This window comes from Ipomoea nil, unplaced genomic scaffold (assembly GCF_001879475.1).
Source record: "Ipomoea nil cultivar Tokyo-kokei standard unplaced genomic scaffold, Asagao_1.1 scaffold0848, whole genome shotgun sequence".
Classification (NCBI taxonomy): Eukaryota; Viridiplantae; Streptophyta; class Magnoliopsida; order Solanales; family Convolvulaceae; genus Ipomoea; species Ipomoea nil.
In genome coordinates, this window is record NW_017617276.1 from 1,741,179 (window position 1) to 1,758,099 (window position 16,921).

General features: G+C 37.9%; 1 protein-coding gene across 1 annotated transcript; it reads left to right on the forward strand.

Moving 5' to 3' along the window:
- Window positions 1–1,639: 1,639 nt before the first annotated feature.
- Window positions 1,640–4,463, forward strand: LOC109178436 (probable trehalose-phosphate phosphatase H). Its single transcript, XM_019328067.1, has 10 exons — window positions 1,640–2,028; window positions 2,442–2,582; window positions 2,683–2,754; window positions 2,865–2,957; window positions 3,054–3,110; window positions 3,203–3,304; window positions 3,445–3,592; window positions 3,728–3,798; window positions 3,885–3,977; window positions 4,078–4,463. The coding sequence occupies exons 1-10, from the start codon at window positions 1,759–1,761 to the stop codon at window positions 4,183–4,185; spliced, it is 1,155 nt and encodes a 384-aa protein (XP_019183612.1). The 5' UTR covers window positions 1,640–1,758; the 3' UTR covers window positions 4,186–4,463.
- Window positions 4,464–16,921: the final 12,458 nt, after the last annotated feature.

Here is a 16,921-nt window from a genome sequence, read left to right on the forward strand (position 1 = left end):
CGAGTTTCACATAAAGTGCACTCTCAAATAATGACAGCGAACTTTCTCCTAAATGAAAAGAATTACATATAATAAGCTTATATAATTCCAGTAGTACATTCGGTGTACTTAGGTACTGAAAGTCAATCAATTTGAATCTAGAAAAATGCTTATATGTATGTTATGGCATCTTGGACCAAGACTATGTGGTTTAATGATACCTGAGTTAGACTTCTATTTGAAAGGTTGTGAGTTCGAGCCTCAATAGAGGCGTTATTGGTTCTTTGTGGTTCTTCTACATGGGTATCATTTCAACGGAACCTAATTAACCGGTAATCGAAGTTACCGAATTAACCGAACTTTTTAAAGCTAAAATTTAAAATTCTAAAAATAACACCTAAAATAATAAATCCAATTAAAATAAAATACATGTCATAATAAATTCATAACAAAATGTAAAAAAACATGAATTATAAACTCCAAACATCCATAACTTAAAATTAGTATTTATATTTATATTATTATTTATATATATATATTAAAAACTTCGGTTAACCATTCGGTTAACCGACCTTTCGAACCGAATTAACCGTTAACCGAAGTTTTAAAATTCCTTTAACCATTAACTGAACCGAAAAAGTTCGGTTCGAAAACGGTTAACCGAACTTTGTCGGTTCCGTTGGTTAACTGAAAATTATCCGAAGTTTGCACACCCCTAGTAGGGGCTTAGATTCTTTGAGTTGAAAATGTTTGAGAAAGTATAGAATATATACTACCTTGTAAAATATCATGAGTATTCAGTAAAAAGAAAGGAAAAAAATTAGGCATAGATTAAAATTAAGTGAAGTAGTTTAGTTTAGTATCGTAAAAGGCATGAAAAGCAAGCCAATTAAAATGCAGGGTGCAGAGTGTTTGTTGAAAGCAACATCCATCCCCACCAGAAATTCCAATAACGCAGCCAGCCGCATTCTACAGCAAAACTTTGCATGTCCTCCAATATCAATATTTCAGATTCTACAAATACATCATACTATGAGCCCCCGGCCCCTTTCACATCAAAAAACCTCCAAATACAGAAAAAGATTACATTAGGCCTTAACTTCATTTGACAATAACTGCAGATGATAATTAGGTAATGACATAAACATAATGAATGGATTATTCAAACTCACTCATATATATAATATAATCCGACAAAATTTTATCCTCCTATGCTAATGCGAATGCTAATGCATTAAATTTGGTACGTACATAATTAATTTGTGTTGTACATGAGTATCAGATTAATGGGTTGCTGCTATAATGTAATAAAGGTCTCCAGAAATGATGCCACGTAGCGGAACGTATGAGGTGGATTGCCAGTTTGCACGTGGCGGAGGTACAAGGTGGCAGAGGCTGTTACGGTGACGGCAAAGACGGCGGCGGTGAGGGGAGAGAAACCCTGCTCTGCCCCAATTGCGAATAAGGTTGTGGGTGGGTGGGGGGACCACCGTGGTGGGGAAGCCCCTCAGCCTCTCAGGGATATTGAGTGTGGGGCCCTCCCCCACGCTAGGCCCCACAACCTTGATAGCGGACATCGCCTCGGCATTTAGTGCTCGCTTACAACTATAAAACAACCAAACCGCTCGATCTCTATTTTCATCACAGATACAAACTCTCTCTCTCTCTGTATCTATATCTATACATACAGAAAATCAGCTAATCCCCATTCCTCTTCCCACACCCATTCGGATTACAGAACACTCTGTTTTTCCCCTGTTTCTAATTGAAACCCCAAATATGACTCAACAAAATGTGGTCGTCCCCAAATCCAACCTGAACATCGCCATAACAGTGGCGGTCTCCAACTCCTCCGCCGCCATCTTCACCACCGCCGCCCACAAGCCCCCCGGCGGCGGCTTCATGAACTTCGCCATTTCATCCAAGAACCTCCTCCAGGTTGACGCCAATGGCGCCGCCAAAATCAACTCCTGGGTTGACTCAATGAGAGCTTCCTCCCCTACTCCTGCCCAGAACTGCGCTCTCTCCGACGACCATAGCTCCTGGAAGGTACGCCCAAGTAAAAGACTAGAATACCCCTCCTACCATGTTCTCACAAAATCACCACTGCCATTTTTATACATATTATATATATATATAGAATTAATAACTTGCCTATTCTATTCTGTATAAATTTGATGATACACTCTCTACTCTATAGTCTATACACGTATGTAGACACATGTCAGTATTTCATACCCGGAAGAAATCGTATACGCATCCGTATAAATATACCCTGAAAGGAATTGTATACGTACACAAAAGGTGGCGTATTTTACTACTGTGTACGTCCAATTTTGGTAGAAAAGAAAATTGTTGGAAAATGACGAAAGTCATGACGTCATATATTTTAATTTCATTTATCAGAAACTGAAATTAAATAAAAACAAAAAATTGATGGGGTTGGTTTGAACTTATAACAGCTGCAACATCCATCCGCTCTGGACATGTTCGAGCAGATAATAAAAGCTTCAAAAGGAAAGAAAATCGTGATGTTTCTGGACTACGACGGCACCCTCTCCCCCATCGTCGACGACCCTGATCGGGCTTTCATGTCTGACGCGGTTAGTATATATTTATTCCTATGAGAGCAACCTGCGAATTGACCGAAAACATGAGAGATAGATACTAACGTTAGTTTTCTGGTCGGTTGGTTGTTATCAGATGAGGGCAACCGTGAGAAAACTTGCTAGATATTTCCCGACTGCCATAGTCAGCGGAAGGTGCAGAGACAAGGTAACTATTCATTTTCTGGCCGTCACTTTTGTCCATTCTATATATTATTCTAGCTTGCTAGGACCACTAATTTATTATAGTGCTAATTTTGTACAATTAATGTATCGTAGGTCTACAGTTTTGTAAAATTGGCTGAGTTGTACTATGCTGGGAGCCATGGTATGGACATAAAAGGCCCTTCAAAAGGTTCCAAATACTTGAAAGTGAGTGAACTTTGTTGCTTTCTGCTTAATTAAACCAACATTATTATTTTCAATTTTTTTTTTTTTTGTAAAATACTTAATTTATTTTAATTTCAGGGAGCTCAGGCTGTTCTTTTCCAACCAGCTAGTGAATTCCTCCCCATGATCAACGAGGTTAGTGGTGGTAGCTAGCTTAGATCATGATCAGTTATTTTCTGTATTTTACTGTGGGTGGGCGGTTAAATTTTTATACGAAAATTTTTCAGGTGTACACAGCCCTGTTGGATAAAACAAGATCCATTCCTGGTGCTACAGTGGAGCACAACAAATTTTGTGTGTCCGTACACTTCCGCTGCGTGGAACAAAACGTAAGTAACACAACATTTTTATGTACACATTTGATGTTAAATATGTATAAAGTACGAAGAATATAATATAATGTTGTTTGTAGATCGATAGGGACTACTGTACTTGCCTGCATTATCCAAATTTGATTTTATATTTACAGAAATGGGGTGAGTTAGCACAAGAAGTAAGATCGGTTCTTAAACAATACCCAAAGCTTCGATTATCCCAAGGAAGAAAAGTGTTAGAGATTCGACCAACAATTAAGTGGGACAAAGGCAAAGCTCTTGAGTTCTTGCTCGAATCTCTTGGTACGCTTATCAAATAAAATCTCTATCTTTCCTTAATGTTTGGTTGGTTGATATGATGGATGTTAACTTTTGGTGTTTGTATATTAAAGTTGGTTAATTAACTAAATTAATTGAATATGTTATGATGTTCAACAGGATATGCTAACTGTACTGACGTCTTCCCTGTTTATATCGGAGATGATAGAACTGATGAAGATGCCTTCAAGGTATCCAATGCTCTCAGATTAGCATCATTTTTTTATTATTTTATTAGTGACTAATTATTTATTATCAACTCATTAATCATGATTAGGTGTTGAGAGAAAGAGGACAAGGTTTTGGCATTCTTGTCTCTAAAACTCCAAAAGACACCCATGCGTCTTATTCCTTGCAGGAGCCATCCGAGGTAAGATAGATCCATCAACGAACCTTAAAGTTTTCATATCATTAGTATATATTAAGAATTTTTTTTTATTTATTATTATTTTTTTTTTGGTATTTTGCAGGTTATGGTATTTTTGCGTCAATTAGTAGAGTGGAGAAAAATGACATTAAGGAGACAGTGTAGGTTGAGAAGAGAACTTGAAGAGGTGAAGGCATCTATCAGAAAGTGATATATCAAATCAGATCAATTAAGGGCTTATAATATTGGCAGTAGAAATATAATTTAAAATGCATATATGTATTTTCTAGATTAATTTATAATAACAAAATATGGAATAGAGAAGGGAAAAAGAAGGGGAAAAAATGGCTATTCTCCCCTTTTCTTTTTTTTTCTTTTTTTTTTTTTTTTGGTGGCTAGAATGGTGTTGTACATTTTGTGTAACCAGCTTTGTACAAGTGGGCAATTTGTAATTCAGCTATCTCTAAATGCAAAATAGAATTCAGTACATATTCTACCATTGTACAAGTAATTTGCATAATAACGGAAAATTCCACTTCAAAATTGTAATAAATAAATAAAATTTGTGAATCTAGGTAAGATGTACGTATTAGGACTCTATGTATATGAGTCTGTTTAGAACTTCTTATCCTTGTCACATTGTGACTCTCTACTTCTTATCATTGTCACACTGTGACTCTCTATTCTATATATTCACATCATCTGATCTCATTGTAATTAAGTTCAGAAAATATAATACAATCAGTTCTCATCTGGTATCAGTTAGCTAGGGTTTTGTGATTCATAAAATTAAGAAGATGCAGCGCTGCGATGGCAACCTTAATTACCGTGGAGGTCAGCAACGTGGCTTCGATGATCCGTGTCAAATCTGTAAAGGTTTCGGCCACACAGGAGTCAATTGTTTTTGGCGCTATGATGATCCGTGTCAAATTTGTAAACGTTTTGGTCACACGGGAGTCAATTGTTTTTGGCGCTATGATGATCCGTGTCAAATTTGTAAACGTTTTGGTCACACGGGAGCCAATTGTTTTTGGCGCTATAATGATCCGTGTCAAATTTGCAAAAGTTTCGGTCACACGGGAGTCAACTGTTTTCGGCGATATTCAGGGGCTCCGGGTTCTCAGGCTAATTTGGTGTTTCAGAATGGTTTAGTTGCTAAAACCTCGTCAAATTCTCATACTTGCGTTCCGGACACTGGAGCCACAAGTCATGCAACTCCGAACATCGCTGCCCTTTCTACATCGGAGAAGTACACTGGTAATGACACTTTACGTGTCGGTGACGGTATGGGTTTATCTATTAGTCATGTTGGCCATGCCTCTTTTAATACCCCTTCTAGATCATTTACATTGTCTGATATACTTCACGTTCCGCGTTTGTCTAATTCTTTATTATCTGTTCAAAAGTTTGCATCCGATAATAAAGTCTTTTTTTGAGTTTCACCCCTCCTTTTTTGTTGTAAAAGATATCAATACCAAGGAAATACTTCTTCGGGGCAATAGTTCGGGGGGACTATACACACTTTCATTACCTAGTTCGTCTCCGTCAACGTTTATTTCCGCTCGTGCCTCGGCTTCCACTTGGCACAATCGTCTAGGTCATCCTCATAACCGTGTTCTTACCCATATACTTCGTTCTTGTTTGGTTAGTGGGTCTCGTGATAATATTCGTTGTCATAATTCTTTATGCAATGCGTGTCAATTAGGCAAATCTAGTTCTCAAGTCCCGTTTTCCCCTCCCCCGTGTTGCTTCCTCTAGTTCTCAAGTCCTAGATCTTATTTACACAGACATTTGGGGTCCTACGCCCACTTTATCTACTTCTGGCTTCCGTTATTTTGTGATCTTTGTGGATGACTATTCTCGTTATACATGGTTCTTTCCTATGAAATTAAAGTCTGATCTTTATGTCATCTTTGATAAATTTCGTACTCTTGTTGAACGGTCCTTTAATTGCAAAATAAAGGCCATTCAGTCTGATTTAGGTGCTGAGTACAAAAAGTTGCATTCTTTTTTGTTCAATTAGGAATTCAACATAGACAATCATGTGCCTATACACATGAACAGAATGGTCGTGTTGAATGAAAACATCGTCACATTGTTGAAACTGGTCTGGCTCTTCTAGCTCATGCCTCTGTTCCTTTGAAATTTTGGGATTTTGCCTTTGAGACTGCTGTCTATTTAAATAACAGAATGCCATCTTTTGTATTAAATAACTCCAGTCCTCATCTCCTGTTACATAAATCCCCTCCTTCCTATCTTTTTCTTCGTGTCTTTGGGTGTTTATGCTACCCTCATCTTCGACCATATAATCGTCATAAGATGTCATACAGGTCTTCTCCATGTGTCTTCTTAGGTTATCCTGAGTCCTTTAGGGGGTACAGATGCATGGACTTACATACTAATAAGATTTACACATGCAGGCATGTCAGATTTGATGAAGAAGTTTTCCCCTTTGCTACTAAAACTTCTTTGCAGGATCTATCTACTCCGTTTTCTGGACCTTGGGCGGAATCTGTTCTCAGTCACAGCACACCTATTCCTGCCGTGTCTAATGATGAGCTGCCAGAACCGCCGCTACCTGCTTCATTCGAACCAGCCGTGGTTCCTGGACAGGCTACCTCGTCGGGTGATCCTGTGGAGCCTGTTGCTCGCCGGCGAGGCCGTCCACGTGGGCGGTCCATCAGGCCCAATGTCCGTACTCACTCTATGGCCACTCGCAGCAACGCAGATGCTCCTCTTTTTGCTCTAGCAGCTCAAGTGCATCCCACGGAACCCACATGTTACTCTCAAGTTGTTAAATATCCTGAGTGGCGTGAAGCCATGGACCAAGAATTCAATGCTCTCTTGCATAACCACACATGGTCTCTAGTTCCACCCACTGCAGGTATGAATATTATTGGCTGTAAATGGGTGTTTCGTACGAAGAGAAAGGCTGATGGTGCTATTGAAAGGCATAAAGCCAGGCTGGTTGCGAAAGGTTTTAATCAGGTTCCAGGTCAGGACTTCTTCGACACTTTTAGTCCAGTGGTAAAGCCTACGACTGTAAGACTCCTTCTATCTCTAGCTTTATCATCTGGGTGGTCTATCAAACAGCTAGATGTTCATAATGCTTTTCTGAATGGTAATCTGGCTGAAACAGTTTATATGAAGCAACCCCCTGGTTATATTGATGCTAACTTCCCGAATCATGTTTGTTTGTTAAAAAGATCTCTGTATGGGTTAAAACAAGCTCCCGGAGCTTGGTTTAATCGACTACATACGTTCTTACTATCGGTTGGCTTTCAAGCATCCAAGACAGATGTCTCTCTGTTCTATTACTCTAAAGACTCTGCTTTGGTTTATCTATTGGTGTACGTGGATGACATTCTTGTAATGGGAAGTGATCAAGGTATTATGTCTCAGCTCTTGTCCAAACTGTCTGCTACATTCAAAATCAGAGATCTTGGTGAACCAAATTTTTTTCTGGGTATTGAAACAGTTAAGAGTGACAATGAGATTATTTTATCTCAACAACGGTATATGAATGATATTTTAAAACGGGCTGGAATGTCTGAATGCAAACCCCTTTCTACACCTATCTCTGTCTCGAAAACTGTCCCCTTCAATTCAGATCTATATGATGATCCCACACAGTATAGAAGTCTAGCTGGAGCACTGCAATATCTCACTGTCACACGACCTGACCTATCCTTTGCAGTTAATCAGTTATGCCAGCATATGCATGCCCCCACCATATCACACTGGGAGCAGCTCAAACGGGTACTCAGGTATGTTAAGGGAACAGTTGATCATGGTTTACGCATACGACGGTGCTCATCTAGAGACATTCATGCTTTCTCTGATTCTGATTGGGCTGGTTGTCCTGACGATCGAAAATCCACGAGTGGTTTTGCTGTTTTCTTGGGGAGTAATCTTATATCATGGGTTTGCAAGAAACAGAGAACTGTTGCCAGGTCATCCACTGAGGCTGAATACAAAGCTCTTGCAGATGTTTGTGTTGAGGTTCTATGGATTATGTCATTATTGCGTGAGATACAGATTCCGGGTATTTCCATTCCAAAATTATGGTGTGATAATCTAGGAGCTACATATATGAGTGCCAATCCAATCTTTCATGCGCGCACCAAGCATGTGGAGATTGATTATCATTTTGTTCGTGATCGAGTAGCTTCGGGCGATATCCAAGTCAACTTCATCTCCACAAAGGATCAACTTGCTGATATCTTCACCAAAGCTCTGCCTGGACCTAGATTTTCTTCCTTAAGGGACAAGCTACAGGTTACTAGTATACACTGTGCTTGAGGGGGAGTATTAGGACTCTATGTATATGAGTCTGTTTAGAACTTCTTATCCTTGTCACACTGTGACTCTCTACTTCTTATCATTGTCACACTGTGAGTCTCTATTCTATATATTCACATCATCTGATCTCATTGTAATTAAGTTCAGAAAATATAATACAATCAGTTCTCATCGTACGAAGCCCAACCAGCCTTGTCTACTTTTTCTCATCTCAGGTTAAAATTCAATCCTTTCTTATTTGATGTGACACAATAGGTTAGAAGATATTATCTTATATATATATATATATATATATATATATATATACACACACACACACACTAATAGAAGTATAACTCAAAATTCATGTAGCCAGGGTTAAATAAGATATTGTGAAAGCAGTTATTCATACTTATAGTGCATGAAAACTTTAAAAGAGTAACATTTACTCGTTCTGAAAATATTTGTCTAGGAAACTAGTTTAAAAAACACATATATGTCATTTTCTAATTAATTTAAAGTTTCTAACAAAGTTTTGATTGATCTCTTATCAAACATTCATAAATGCATTTTTGCCCAAATTTAAAATTTAAAATTCATGACCCAATACTTCAATATTTAAAAAGTGAAATTAAACAAAAAATGACTAGTTCTTCACTTTTTTGTATTTTTCCTGATGTCTTTGAGATTTTTTTTCCTTATCTATTTCATATTCGTTTAATGATGAAATTTACTTTTTTGAATGTTACTGTAGACATAGAAATTAACTTTGACATAATTAAACGGGTGGATCGCATTTAAATTAAGTTATTTAAGTCTGTGCATCAATTAGTTAAAATAATTTGGGCTATGTTATTTGCCAAGTTAATTTAATTATTCGATAAAGATTTAGTCAAATTAAATATTATTATTTAAGATATTATAGTTTTATTATATTTGAATTTAATAATTATAATTAAATTTAAATGTAATGATATGGTCTTGAACCTAGACATGAATATGGCAAGATTCATTTTGGATAAACTCTTACGGAGCATTTGGTTCAGGTTATATAAGATAACCAATGTTATATTTGTTTGGTAATATAAGATTCTCATATTTGGTTCAGGTTATGTAACTTTCTCAGGGAATGTTAGATAACATCCGCATCAAGTTTTTAGTTATTAGAAGGGAATGTGAGATACCCTCCAATTTCTTAGGTAATCTCACATTTCCTTCTCTTATTACTAATGTTGGGCTTTGGACGTTTTAATCAATTTATCTTATTACCGTTGTCTTATTTACATATCTTAGTTTTAAACCAAACACAAGAATCTAACATGCATTCCTAATAATCTAAACATTCCCAGCAATCTAACATTCTCTAAGGTAATCTAACATTCCGTGAACCAAATGCCCCTTAGTATTTATCCTAAATAATTAATTATTTATTGGATAAATATTAAAGGAGTTTGTTATGGTGTGGAAGTTGCATTTTTTTCCACTATAAATAGAGTCATCCTTTCATTTCTTAAAACACACCTTGAAGACATTGAAGACACTTGAAGAGTGGAAGACACACCTTGCGTACATTGAAGCTCTGTAGAGTTTTCTTTTGACATTAATTTTGAAGTTGACATCACCAACTGAAAATCAAGCCGTTTGAAACCCGGAGGCCCTTATGCCACTTGAATTCCGGAGGCCCTTCAACAAAACCTCATTTTAAAGTATACACACTGTAACCCGATTTTGTTATATATATACAATTTTGATTTTTTTTTTTGTTTACTGATTTTGGCATGCCAATGGGACCACTTTGCCTCTCATCTCTTCATTATCGATCTACTTCAATAAGCAACTCTGCTAGCAATTCGAATGGCGTCAAGAAGCTCGATGTTTAAGAAGTCTTATGCCCAAGCTGCTAGTTCCAAGTCTTCATCAACAGATGGTTACGAAGCTAGCTGAAACTAGCAGGGCTCCTGAGAAACAACCCGAGGTTCAAGGAGAAGACACCTTGCATTCACCAACTTGCATTGGGTGAACTACAGTACACGAGGAATCAACTTCGCACATACCAGTTTCGGATAGGAGCATTCCAGTCACCATGGGCATGACACCGATAAATCGACTTAAGGAGTTCATCATGAGAGTTATCAAAGGAAAGCTCGAGGTAACCTTCATACACTGACACCCAAAGGATAGAGGATTTGAAGATACCTGTTGGTTATATCAACCTCCAAGATTTCAACAATTTGATGGGAAAGGCAATCGTAGACAACACATCGCCCACTTCGTGGAACATGCAACGAGTACTGGGACGTATGGAGATCTTCTTGTCAAGCAGTTCGTTCGCTCTTTGAAGGGTACTGCCCTTCAATTGGTACACTAACTTGGAGCCCGGCTACATTGATAGCTGGCATGACATGGAGCGCGAGTTCTTGACCCGCTTCTACATTAATGAGGCGCATTAAAATGAGAACGAGTGCCCAGGAAAGAACTAAGAACCAATCGCAGCCGTCCACGTGTCCAGATTTAACGAATCGGATGTAATTTTAAAAAATGACGTGATGGTATTTTCGTAAAATAACTCAAACTTTGGTGCAAGTAACATGTGTTAAAAGTGCAAGTAATTGGTGCAAGTTTACAAGTAAAAAGTGCAAAGTAAAATCACTTAAAAGTGCAACCATTTTCACTAAATAGTGCAAGTAATTTACTTTGTTAAAATTGGTGCACCTAATGATAACGTCTTTCACATTGAGTGCACCTATGTGACAGACTTTATCATTAGGTCCACGAATGTTAACAAGGTAAATTACTTGTACTTGTAAGTGAAAATAGCTACACTTGTAAGTGATTTTACTTGCATTTTTTACTTGCAAACTTGCACTTGTAACACATTTTACTTGCACCCAAGTTTGAGTTATTTACGAAAATACCACTACGTTGTTTTTTAAAATTACATATGATTTGTTGAATCTAGACACGTGAATGACTGCGATTGGTTCTTAGTTTTCTGACTTTTCTCCTATGCTCCGATTCTCACTTAGCTTGAGCGCGCCTATATATATATATATATATATATATATATATATATATATATATATATATATATATATATATATATAAACGGGCTTTGCTCCCCCAACTAATATGAAGAAAGAAATAAGGGTCGAAGTTTAGACCGCTCACATTAGTTCTACCTATAGAAAAGATCATGGGAGTCTAGGTTTTGCGAACTAGCCCGGACCGGAAAAGAAGCAAGCCTGTATAAAGGGTTATTGCTTTCCTCCCTCCAATTATATGCGCTTCCCGGGGGTTATCAAGCAGCCCCAGGTGGCGAAGAAGTGCAAGGTGCCAAACCTTCTCGTCGATGTGAGCTCTTGGGTCCCAAATCCTTTATTTGGTCGGGAAAGACGGTAACACCCCCCGATTTTCACGACATTTTAAAAACTTAAATACGTAAGGCAAAGTACTAACAGGTATCATAAAACGTAAACAACAGCGGAAGACTTTAAATATAAACGTGAAAACAGGAAGTGCTATGCCACATCCACCTCAATGTGGATGCACAGGCCAGTCTAAAACCAACATACTATCTTGTTCAACATATCCACGGCACACAGGCCCAAAACACTATCTACAAAGTCCAAGGGAGCTACACTACAACCAACAGCTAGCGCACTCGCCATAAGCTACTCAGGACCTGTAAAGCAACATAAAGAAAGGGGACGACGCCCGGTCAGCGAATATTGCTGGTAACCCATCAATACGCGTTAAGTAGCATATATAGATAGTATAAACAAAACCATTTTCGAAACGGGATACAGTATATATTAATTCAAAAGTCATAGAGAGAAGTCAACTGTAAAGACTCTATTTCACTCTCAAAGGAACAAGGGAAATCAACATCCCAAAACGACAACAAGACAAGAACAACAACAACAACAACAACCAAATACAACTCGAGACGTATTCTACTGATCACAAAGTAGAATACCACTCGACATGCTCATTAACAAAGAATAGACATTCAATCATTGGCAACTACATGCCACAGTGACACTTCATGTCACAAGAATACATTTTCAAGTTTCAAATTCCAAGTTCCAAGTTCCAACCTTTATGCCCTGTTCCAACCTTATGGCTACCCCCGACCTTATTACGGTTCCAACCTTTACCTCCGAGTGCCACCCTGTACTTCCAAGTCCAACCTTTTGCCTCCGGGAACCGTCGTTCCCCCTCCAACAATTGCCAATCAATACTGCCGAACGCTCAGTACACGAGGGTACCGTGCAATATCAAGTCACAAAACCGCCAAACTCATGAGCAAAGCTCAAATAACAAACCACCAAACTCAATTCATGGCCACCACGCGGACCACATCTGTACCTTGGTGACTAAGGTCCCATACCCTTAATCGTGCAATCAAGGTACAGCCATTATACACGTTTTCAACCATAGGAATCAATCAAGGATCACAACAAAGATATGAAACCATACTCAATCAAGGAAGGATTACAATCCGACACCAACGATGGTCAACACAAGTTGCCACTCCAATAGGAAAGAACAAACCACACACACACTAGCATTTCAAAAACAAACTAGCATGCTTATCAAACGGGTAAACCAAACATAGTTCCATAGAACATACAAGACTCATCATGGTTCAACGAATCACAAAGTTGAACACTTAGCACGATTCAAGACACCAAATCCTACATGGATTCCTAACATACCGTTCTAGACATACGAAACATCAAGAAGACACTCAAATAGCCCAATAAAACAACATCGGGAGGTCAAAACATCAATTACCAAGTCAAAAGAATCACGGGGAACAAATCCCCGAACAACCACCAACATGTACCCCGCGGGTGGGGCCACGGGTGGACCTCCACCCGTGGTTCCGCCCACGGGTACACCAACCCACAAGCTTGTTCCCCGCGGGTGGGGCGGCGAGTGGAGCTCTGCCCGCCGTTCCGCCCGCGGGTACCACTTTGTACACCAAAATATCCCTTCGGGGATTTTCAACAACAAGTCCAAATTCAAGTCCAAAACACCCAAAATCTCACAAAATATAACAATATGACTTGAACCCAAGAAATAGCCAAGCAATAGCATACAAGAATCCTAATAACAAGCTCTAGATATGCATTCTCACAAGACAATGCATCAAAACTCACATTTCATAGCAAAAATCACAAGTAGAAGTCAAGAAATCATCATATAGGTAAGAAAATAGATTTTGTAAAGAATGGTTTACCTCTTGTAGCCTAAACCTTCACTTTTCACACCCTTAAAGCTTCTCTTAAAGCTCTCCTTCAACTTCAACTTCATAAACACACCAAAAGACACAAAGATTCCATCTTTAGAAAAAGACACCTAAAACGATACTAAAAACACCAAGAGATCAAGGATCTTAACCTCCCCTATGCTCAAGGTTAAGAAAGTTTAGATCTTGGAGACCATCTTGAAGCATCTAGGATTGCCCAAAACTTGGCTTGAAGAAGAAGCTAACAATTTTCTAGAGAGAAGGTGGAGCTTTTGTGTCTTGGGTGTTAGGGAAATGAAATGAAGGATGATGCTAGCTAGGTTAGCTTGAGGCACAAACATAAGGTAAAAAGACCTCTTTGCCCTTACTTAAGTTGGAAGAATAAGGAGACAAGGGAACAACCCATAAGGCATAGAGTACAACACTTTGACTTGGATTGACTAGTCAATTTCTAGTCCTTCGACTATTGAATTTTCAAGATTTTAGGAATAAATTACCAATTAAGCTAGGATTAATTATCTAATTAATCCTTAAATAGATTTTGAATTTACGGGGTGCCACAAGACTGCTTTTGACCTAGGAAGCGAAGGGAATGAGCTCGGCTGCTTCTCCTCCACACTTCTTTTTCTCTGTGCTCGTTCCCCATATATATATATATATATATATATATATATATATATATATATATATATATATATATATATATATATATTGGGTCTGGTGCGGTTGACAACCCCAGGTGCAGTTGTGGGGTTAATTCTGAGCCATTGATCTTGCTTAAATCAAGGTCCAGGATTACCAAAAAATTTTTTAAAAAATGCGGTGGCAATTTGGTAATTTTTGCATCTAAGTCAAATTTAAGGTGCATGAGTTTTGTGCTTAAGGTGCGTGAGTTTTATTCCTTTACCTGGACACCAAAAAAGAGTCATTAGTGAAATTTTTTCAAAAGATTGGATATTTTGCTTAATGTGCGTGAGTTTTGTGCTTAATGTGAGTAGTTGTTAAAACTTAAAGTGCCTAGATTTTGTGCTTAAAGTGCGTGAGATTTGTGGTTAAGGTGCGTGGGTTTTGTGCCTAATGTTCGTGAGTTTGTGCTTAAGGTGCGTGAGTTTTGTGCTTAATGTGAGTAGTTGGTAAAACTTAAAGTGCGTGGGTTTTGTGCTTAAGGTACGTGAGATTTGTGCTTAATGTGCGTGAGTTTGTGCTTAATGTGAGCCATTTTAAAATCTTAAGTGCGTGGGTTTGTGCTTAATGTGCTTTGTTCTGTGCTTAAAGGTGCGTGGTTTATGTACTTAAGGTGAGTGATTTGTGTTCTTAAGGTGCTTTGTTTGTGTGCTTAAGGTGCGTGGTGATTTGTGTACTTAAAGTGCGTCATTTTAATGATTAAGGTGCGTCTACCCGCACAACCGCATGGGAAACCATTCTCGCACCTGAACCCTTCCCTATTAGGTTCAAATGCGGTAAAATATGAGCTATTGATCTTGCTTAAATCAACGTCCAGGATTACCAAAATTAATAATAATAAAAAAATTACGGTGGCAATTTGGTAATTTTTTGCATCTAGGTCAAATTTAAGGTGCGTAGTTTCCCTTCTTAAGGTGCGTGGTTTTGTGCTTAAGGTGCGTGAATTTGTGCTTAAGGTGCGTAGATTGTGTGTTTAATGTGAGTATTTGTTGAAACTTAAGGTGCGTGGTTTTTGTGTTTAAGGTGCGTGGATTTTGTGCTTAATGTGAATAGTTGTTGAAACTTAAGATGCGTGATTTTCCTTCTTAAGGTGCGTGATTTGTATGCTCAAGGTGCGTCAGTTATGTGAAACTTAAGGTGAGCCATTTTAGAGTCTTAGGTGCGTGGTTTGTGTTCTTAAGGTGCTTTATTTGTGTGCTTAAAGTGCGTGATTTGTGTACTTATATGGTGCGCCATGTTAATGCTTAAGGTGCGTCAACCGCACCTACGGAAAGCCTATACTCGCACTTGAACTCTTCCATATATATATAATCCTTTATTCTTTTAACTGTGGATAATATTACAAATTAACTGGAGTCCATGCTGCGGATCGAGTCAAAAGGACGTGGGACAAGCTGGGAGCAATTATATGTTGTTCACGTTTAGTAATAATGATTCTTCGTCTCTTTCATCAATAATATTTCACGATTTTTCTGAAATTGAAGGCAACATATATTGCCAATGTGTCTAAGTTTGCATGGCAATCAGTTTCAACTTTCAATTTTCTGCATGGTCGATTTTTAAATTTTTGTGGTCCTATTCTGGTAAATAAATGAGACTATACCAAAATTACAATCTTTAAAATTAATACTATAGTAATTTCTAATAATAATAATAATAATAATGTGGTAAAATGTTACTGTGCGCAAAGAAAAAGCCAAAAGATATATTATGGAATAAATTACAATTATAACAACAACAACAACAACAACAACAATAATAATAATAATAATAATAATAATAATAATAGTGTGCGCAAACTCGCAATTCAAAAGGATTAAAAAAAAATAAAGTGTCACGCAAATTTTGAACCTTTGACCTCCAAGTTAAAATAAAACACTACAAGAAAAATGCACATAGACAACGGTTATTAACCGTTGTCGTAGGGGTATACTTTCTGTTGTTGAAGCCGGTGTTGTTGTAGGTCATGCGCATAGACAACGGTTTTTTAAACGTTGTCTTTTCTACCAACGACAACGGTTTTTTAACCGTTGTCTATTAAGTGTTGTTGAAGCCGGTGTTGTTGTAGGTCCTGCACATAGACAACGGTTAATAACCGTTGTCTTTTCTACCAACGACAACGGTTTTTTAACCGTTGTCTATTTAGTGTTGTTGAAACCGGTGTTGTTAAAAGTCACGCAATAGACAACGGTTATTAACCGTTGTCTTTTCTACCAACGACAACGATTTTTTAACTGTGGTCTATTTAGTGTTGTTGAAACCGGTGTTGTTAAAAGTCACGCAATAGACAACGGTTATTAACCGTTGTCTTTTCTACCAATGACAACGATTTTTTAACTGTGGTCTATTTAGTGTTGTTGAAACCGGTGTTGTTAAAAGTCACGCAATAGACAACGGTTATTAACCGTTGTCTTTTCTACCAACGACAACGGTTTTTTAACCGTTGTCTATTAAGTGTTGTTGAAACCGGTGTTGTTAAAAGTCACGCAATAGACAACGGTTATTAACCGTTGTCTTTTCTACCAACGACAACGGTTTTTTAACCGTTGTCTATTAAGTGTTGTTGAAACCGGTGTTGTTAAAAGTCACACAATAGACAGCGGTTTTTAACCGTTGTCTTTTCTACCAACGACAACGGTTTTTTAACCGTTGTCTATTAAGCGTTGTTGAAACCAGTGTTGTTAAAAGTCACGTACATAGACAACGGTTTTTAACTGTTGTCTTTTCT

Excerpts from the sequence above, each read along its gene's own strand:
- LOC109178436 (XM_019328067.1), top strand. The coding sequence starts at position 1,759 with ATGACTCAACAAAATGTGGTCGTCCCCAAATCCAACCTGAACATCGCC. Across the intron at positions 2,958-3,053 it reads AAGGTTCCAAATACTTGAAA|GGAGCTCAGGCTGTTCTTTT; the intron begins GTGAGTGAACTT and ends TTTTAATTTCAG. Across the intron at positions 3,978-4,077 it reads CCTTGCAGGAGCCATCCGAG|GTTATGGTATTTTTGCGTCA; the intron begins GTAAGATAGATC and ends GGTATTTTGCAG.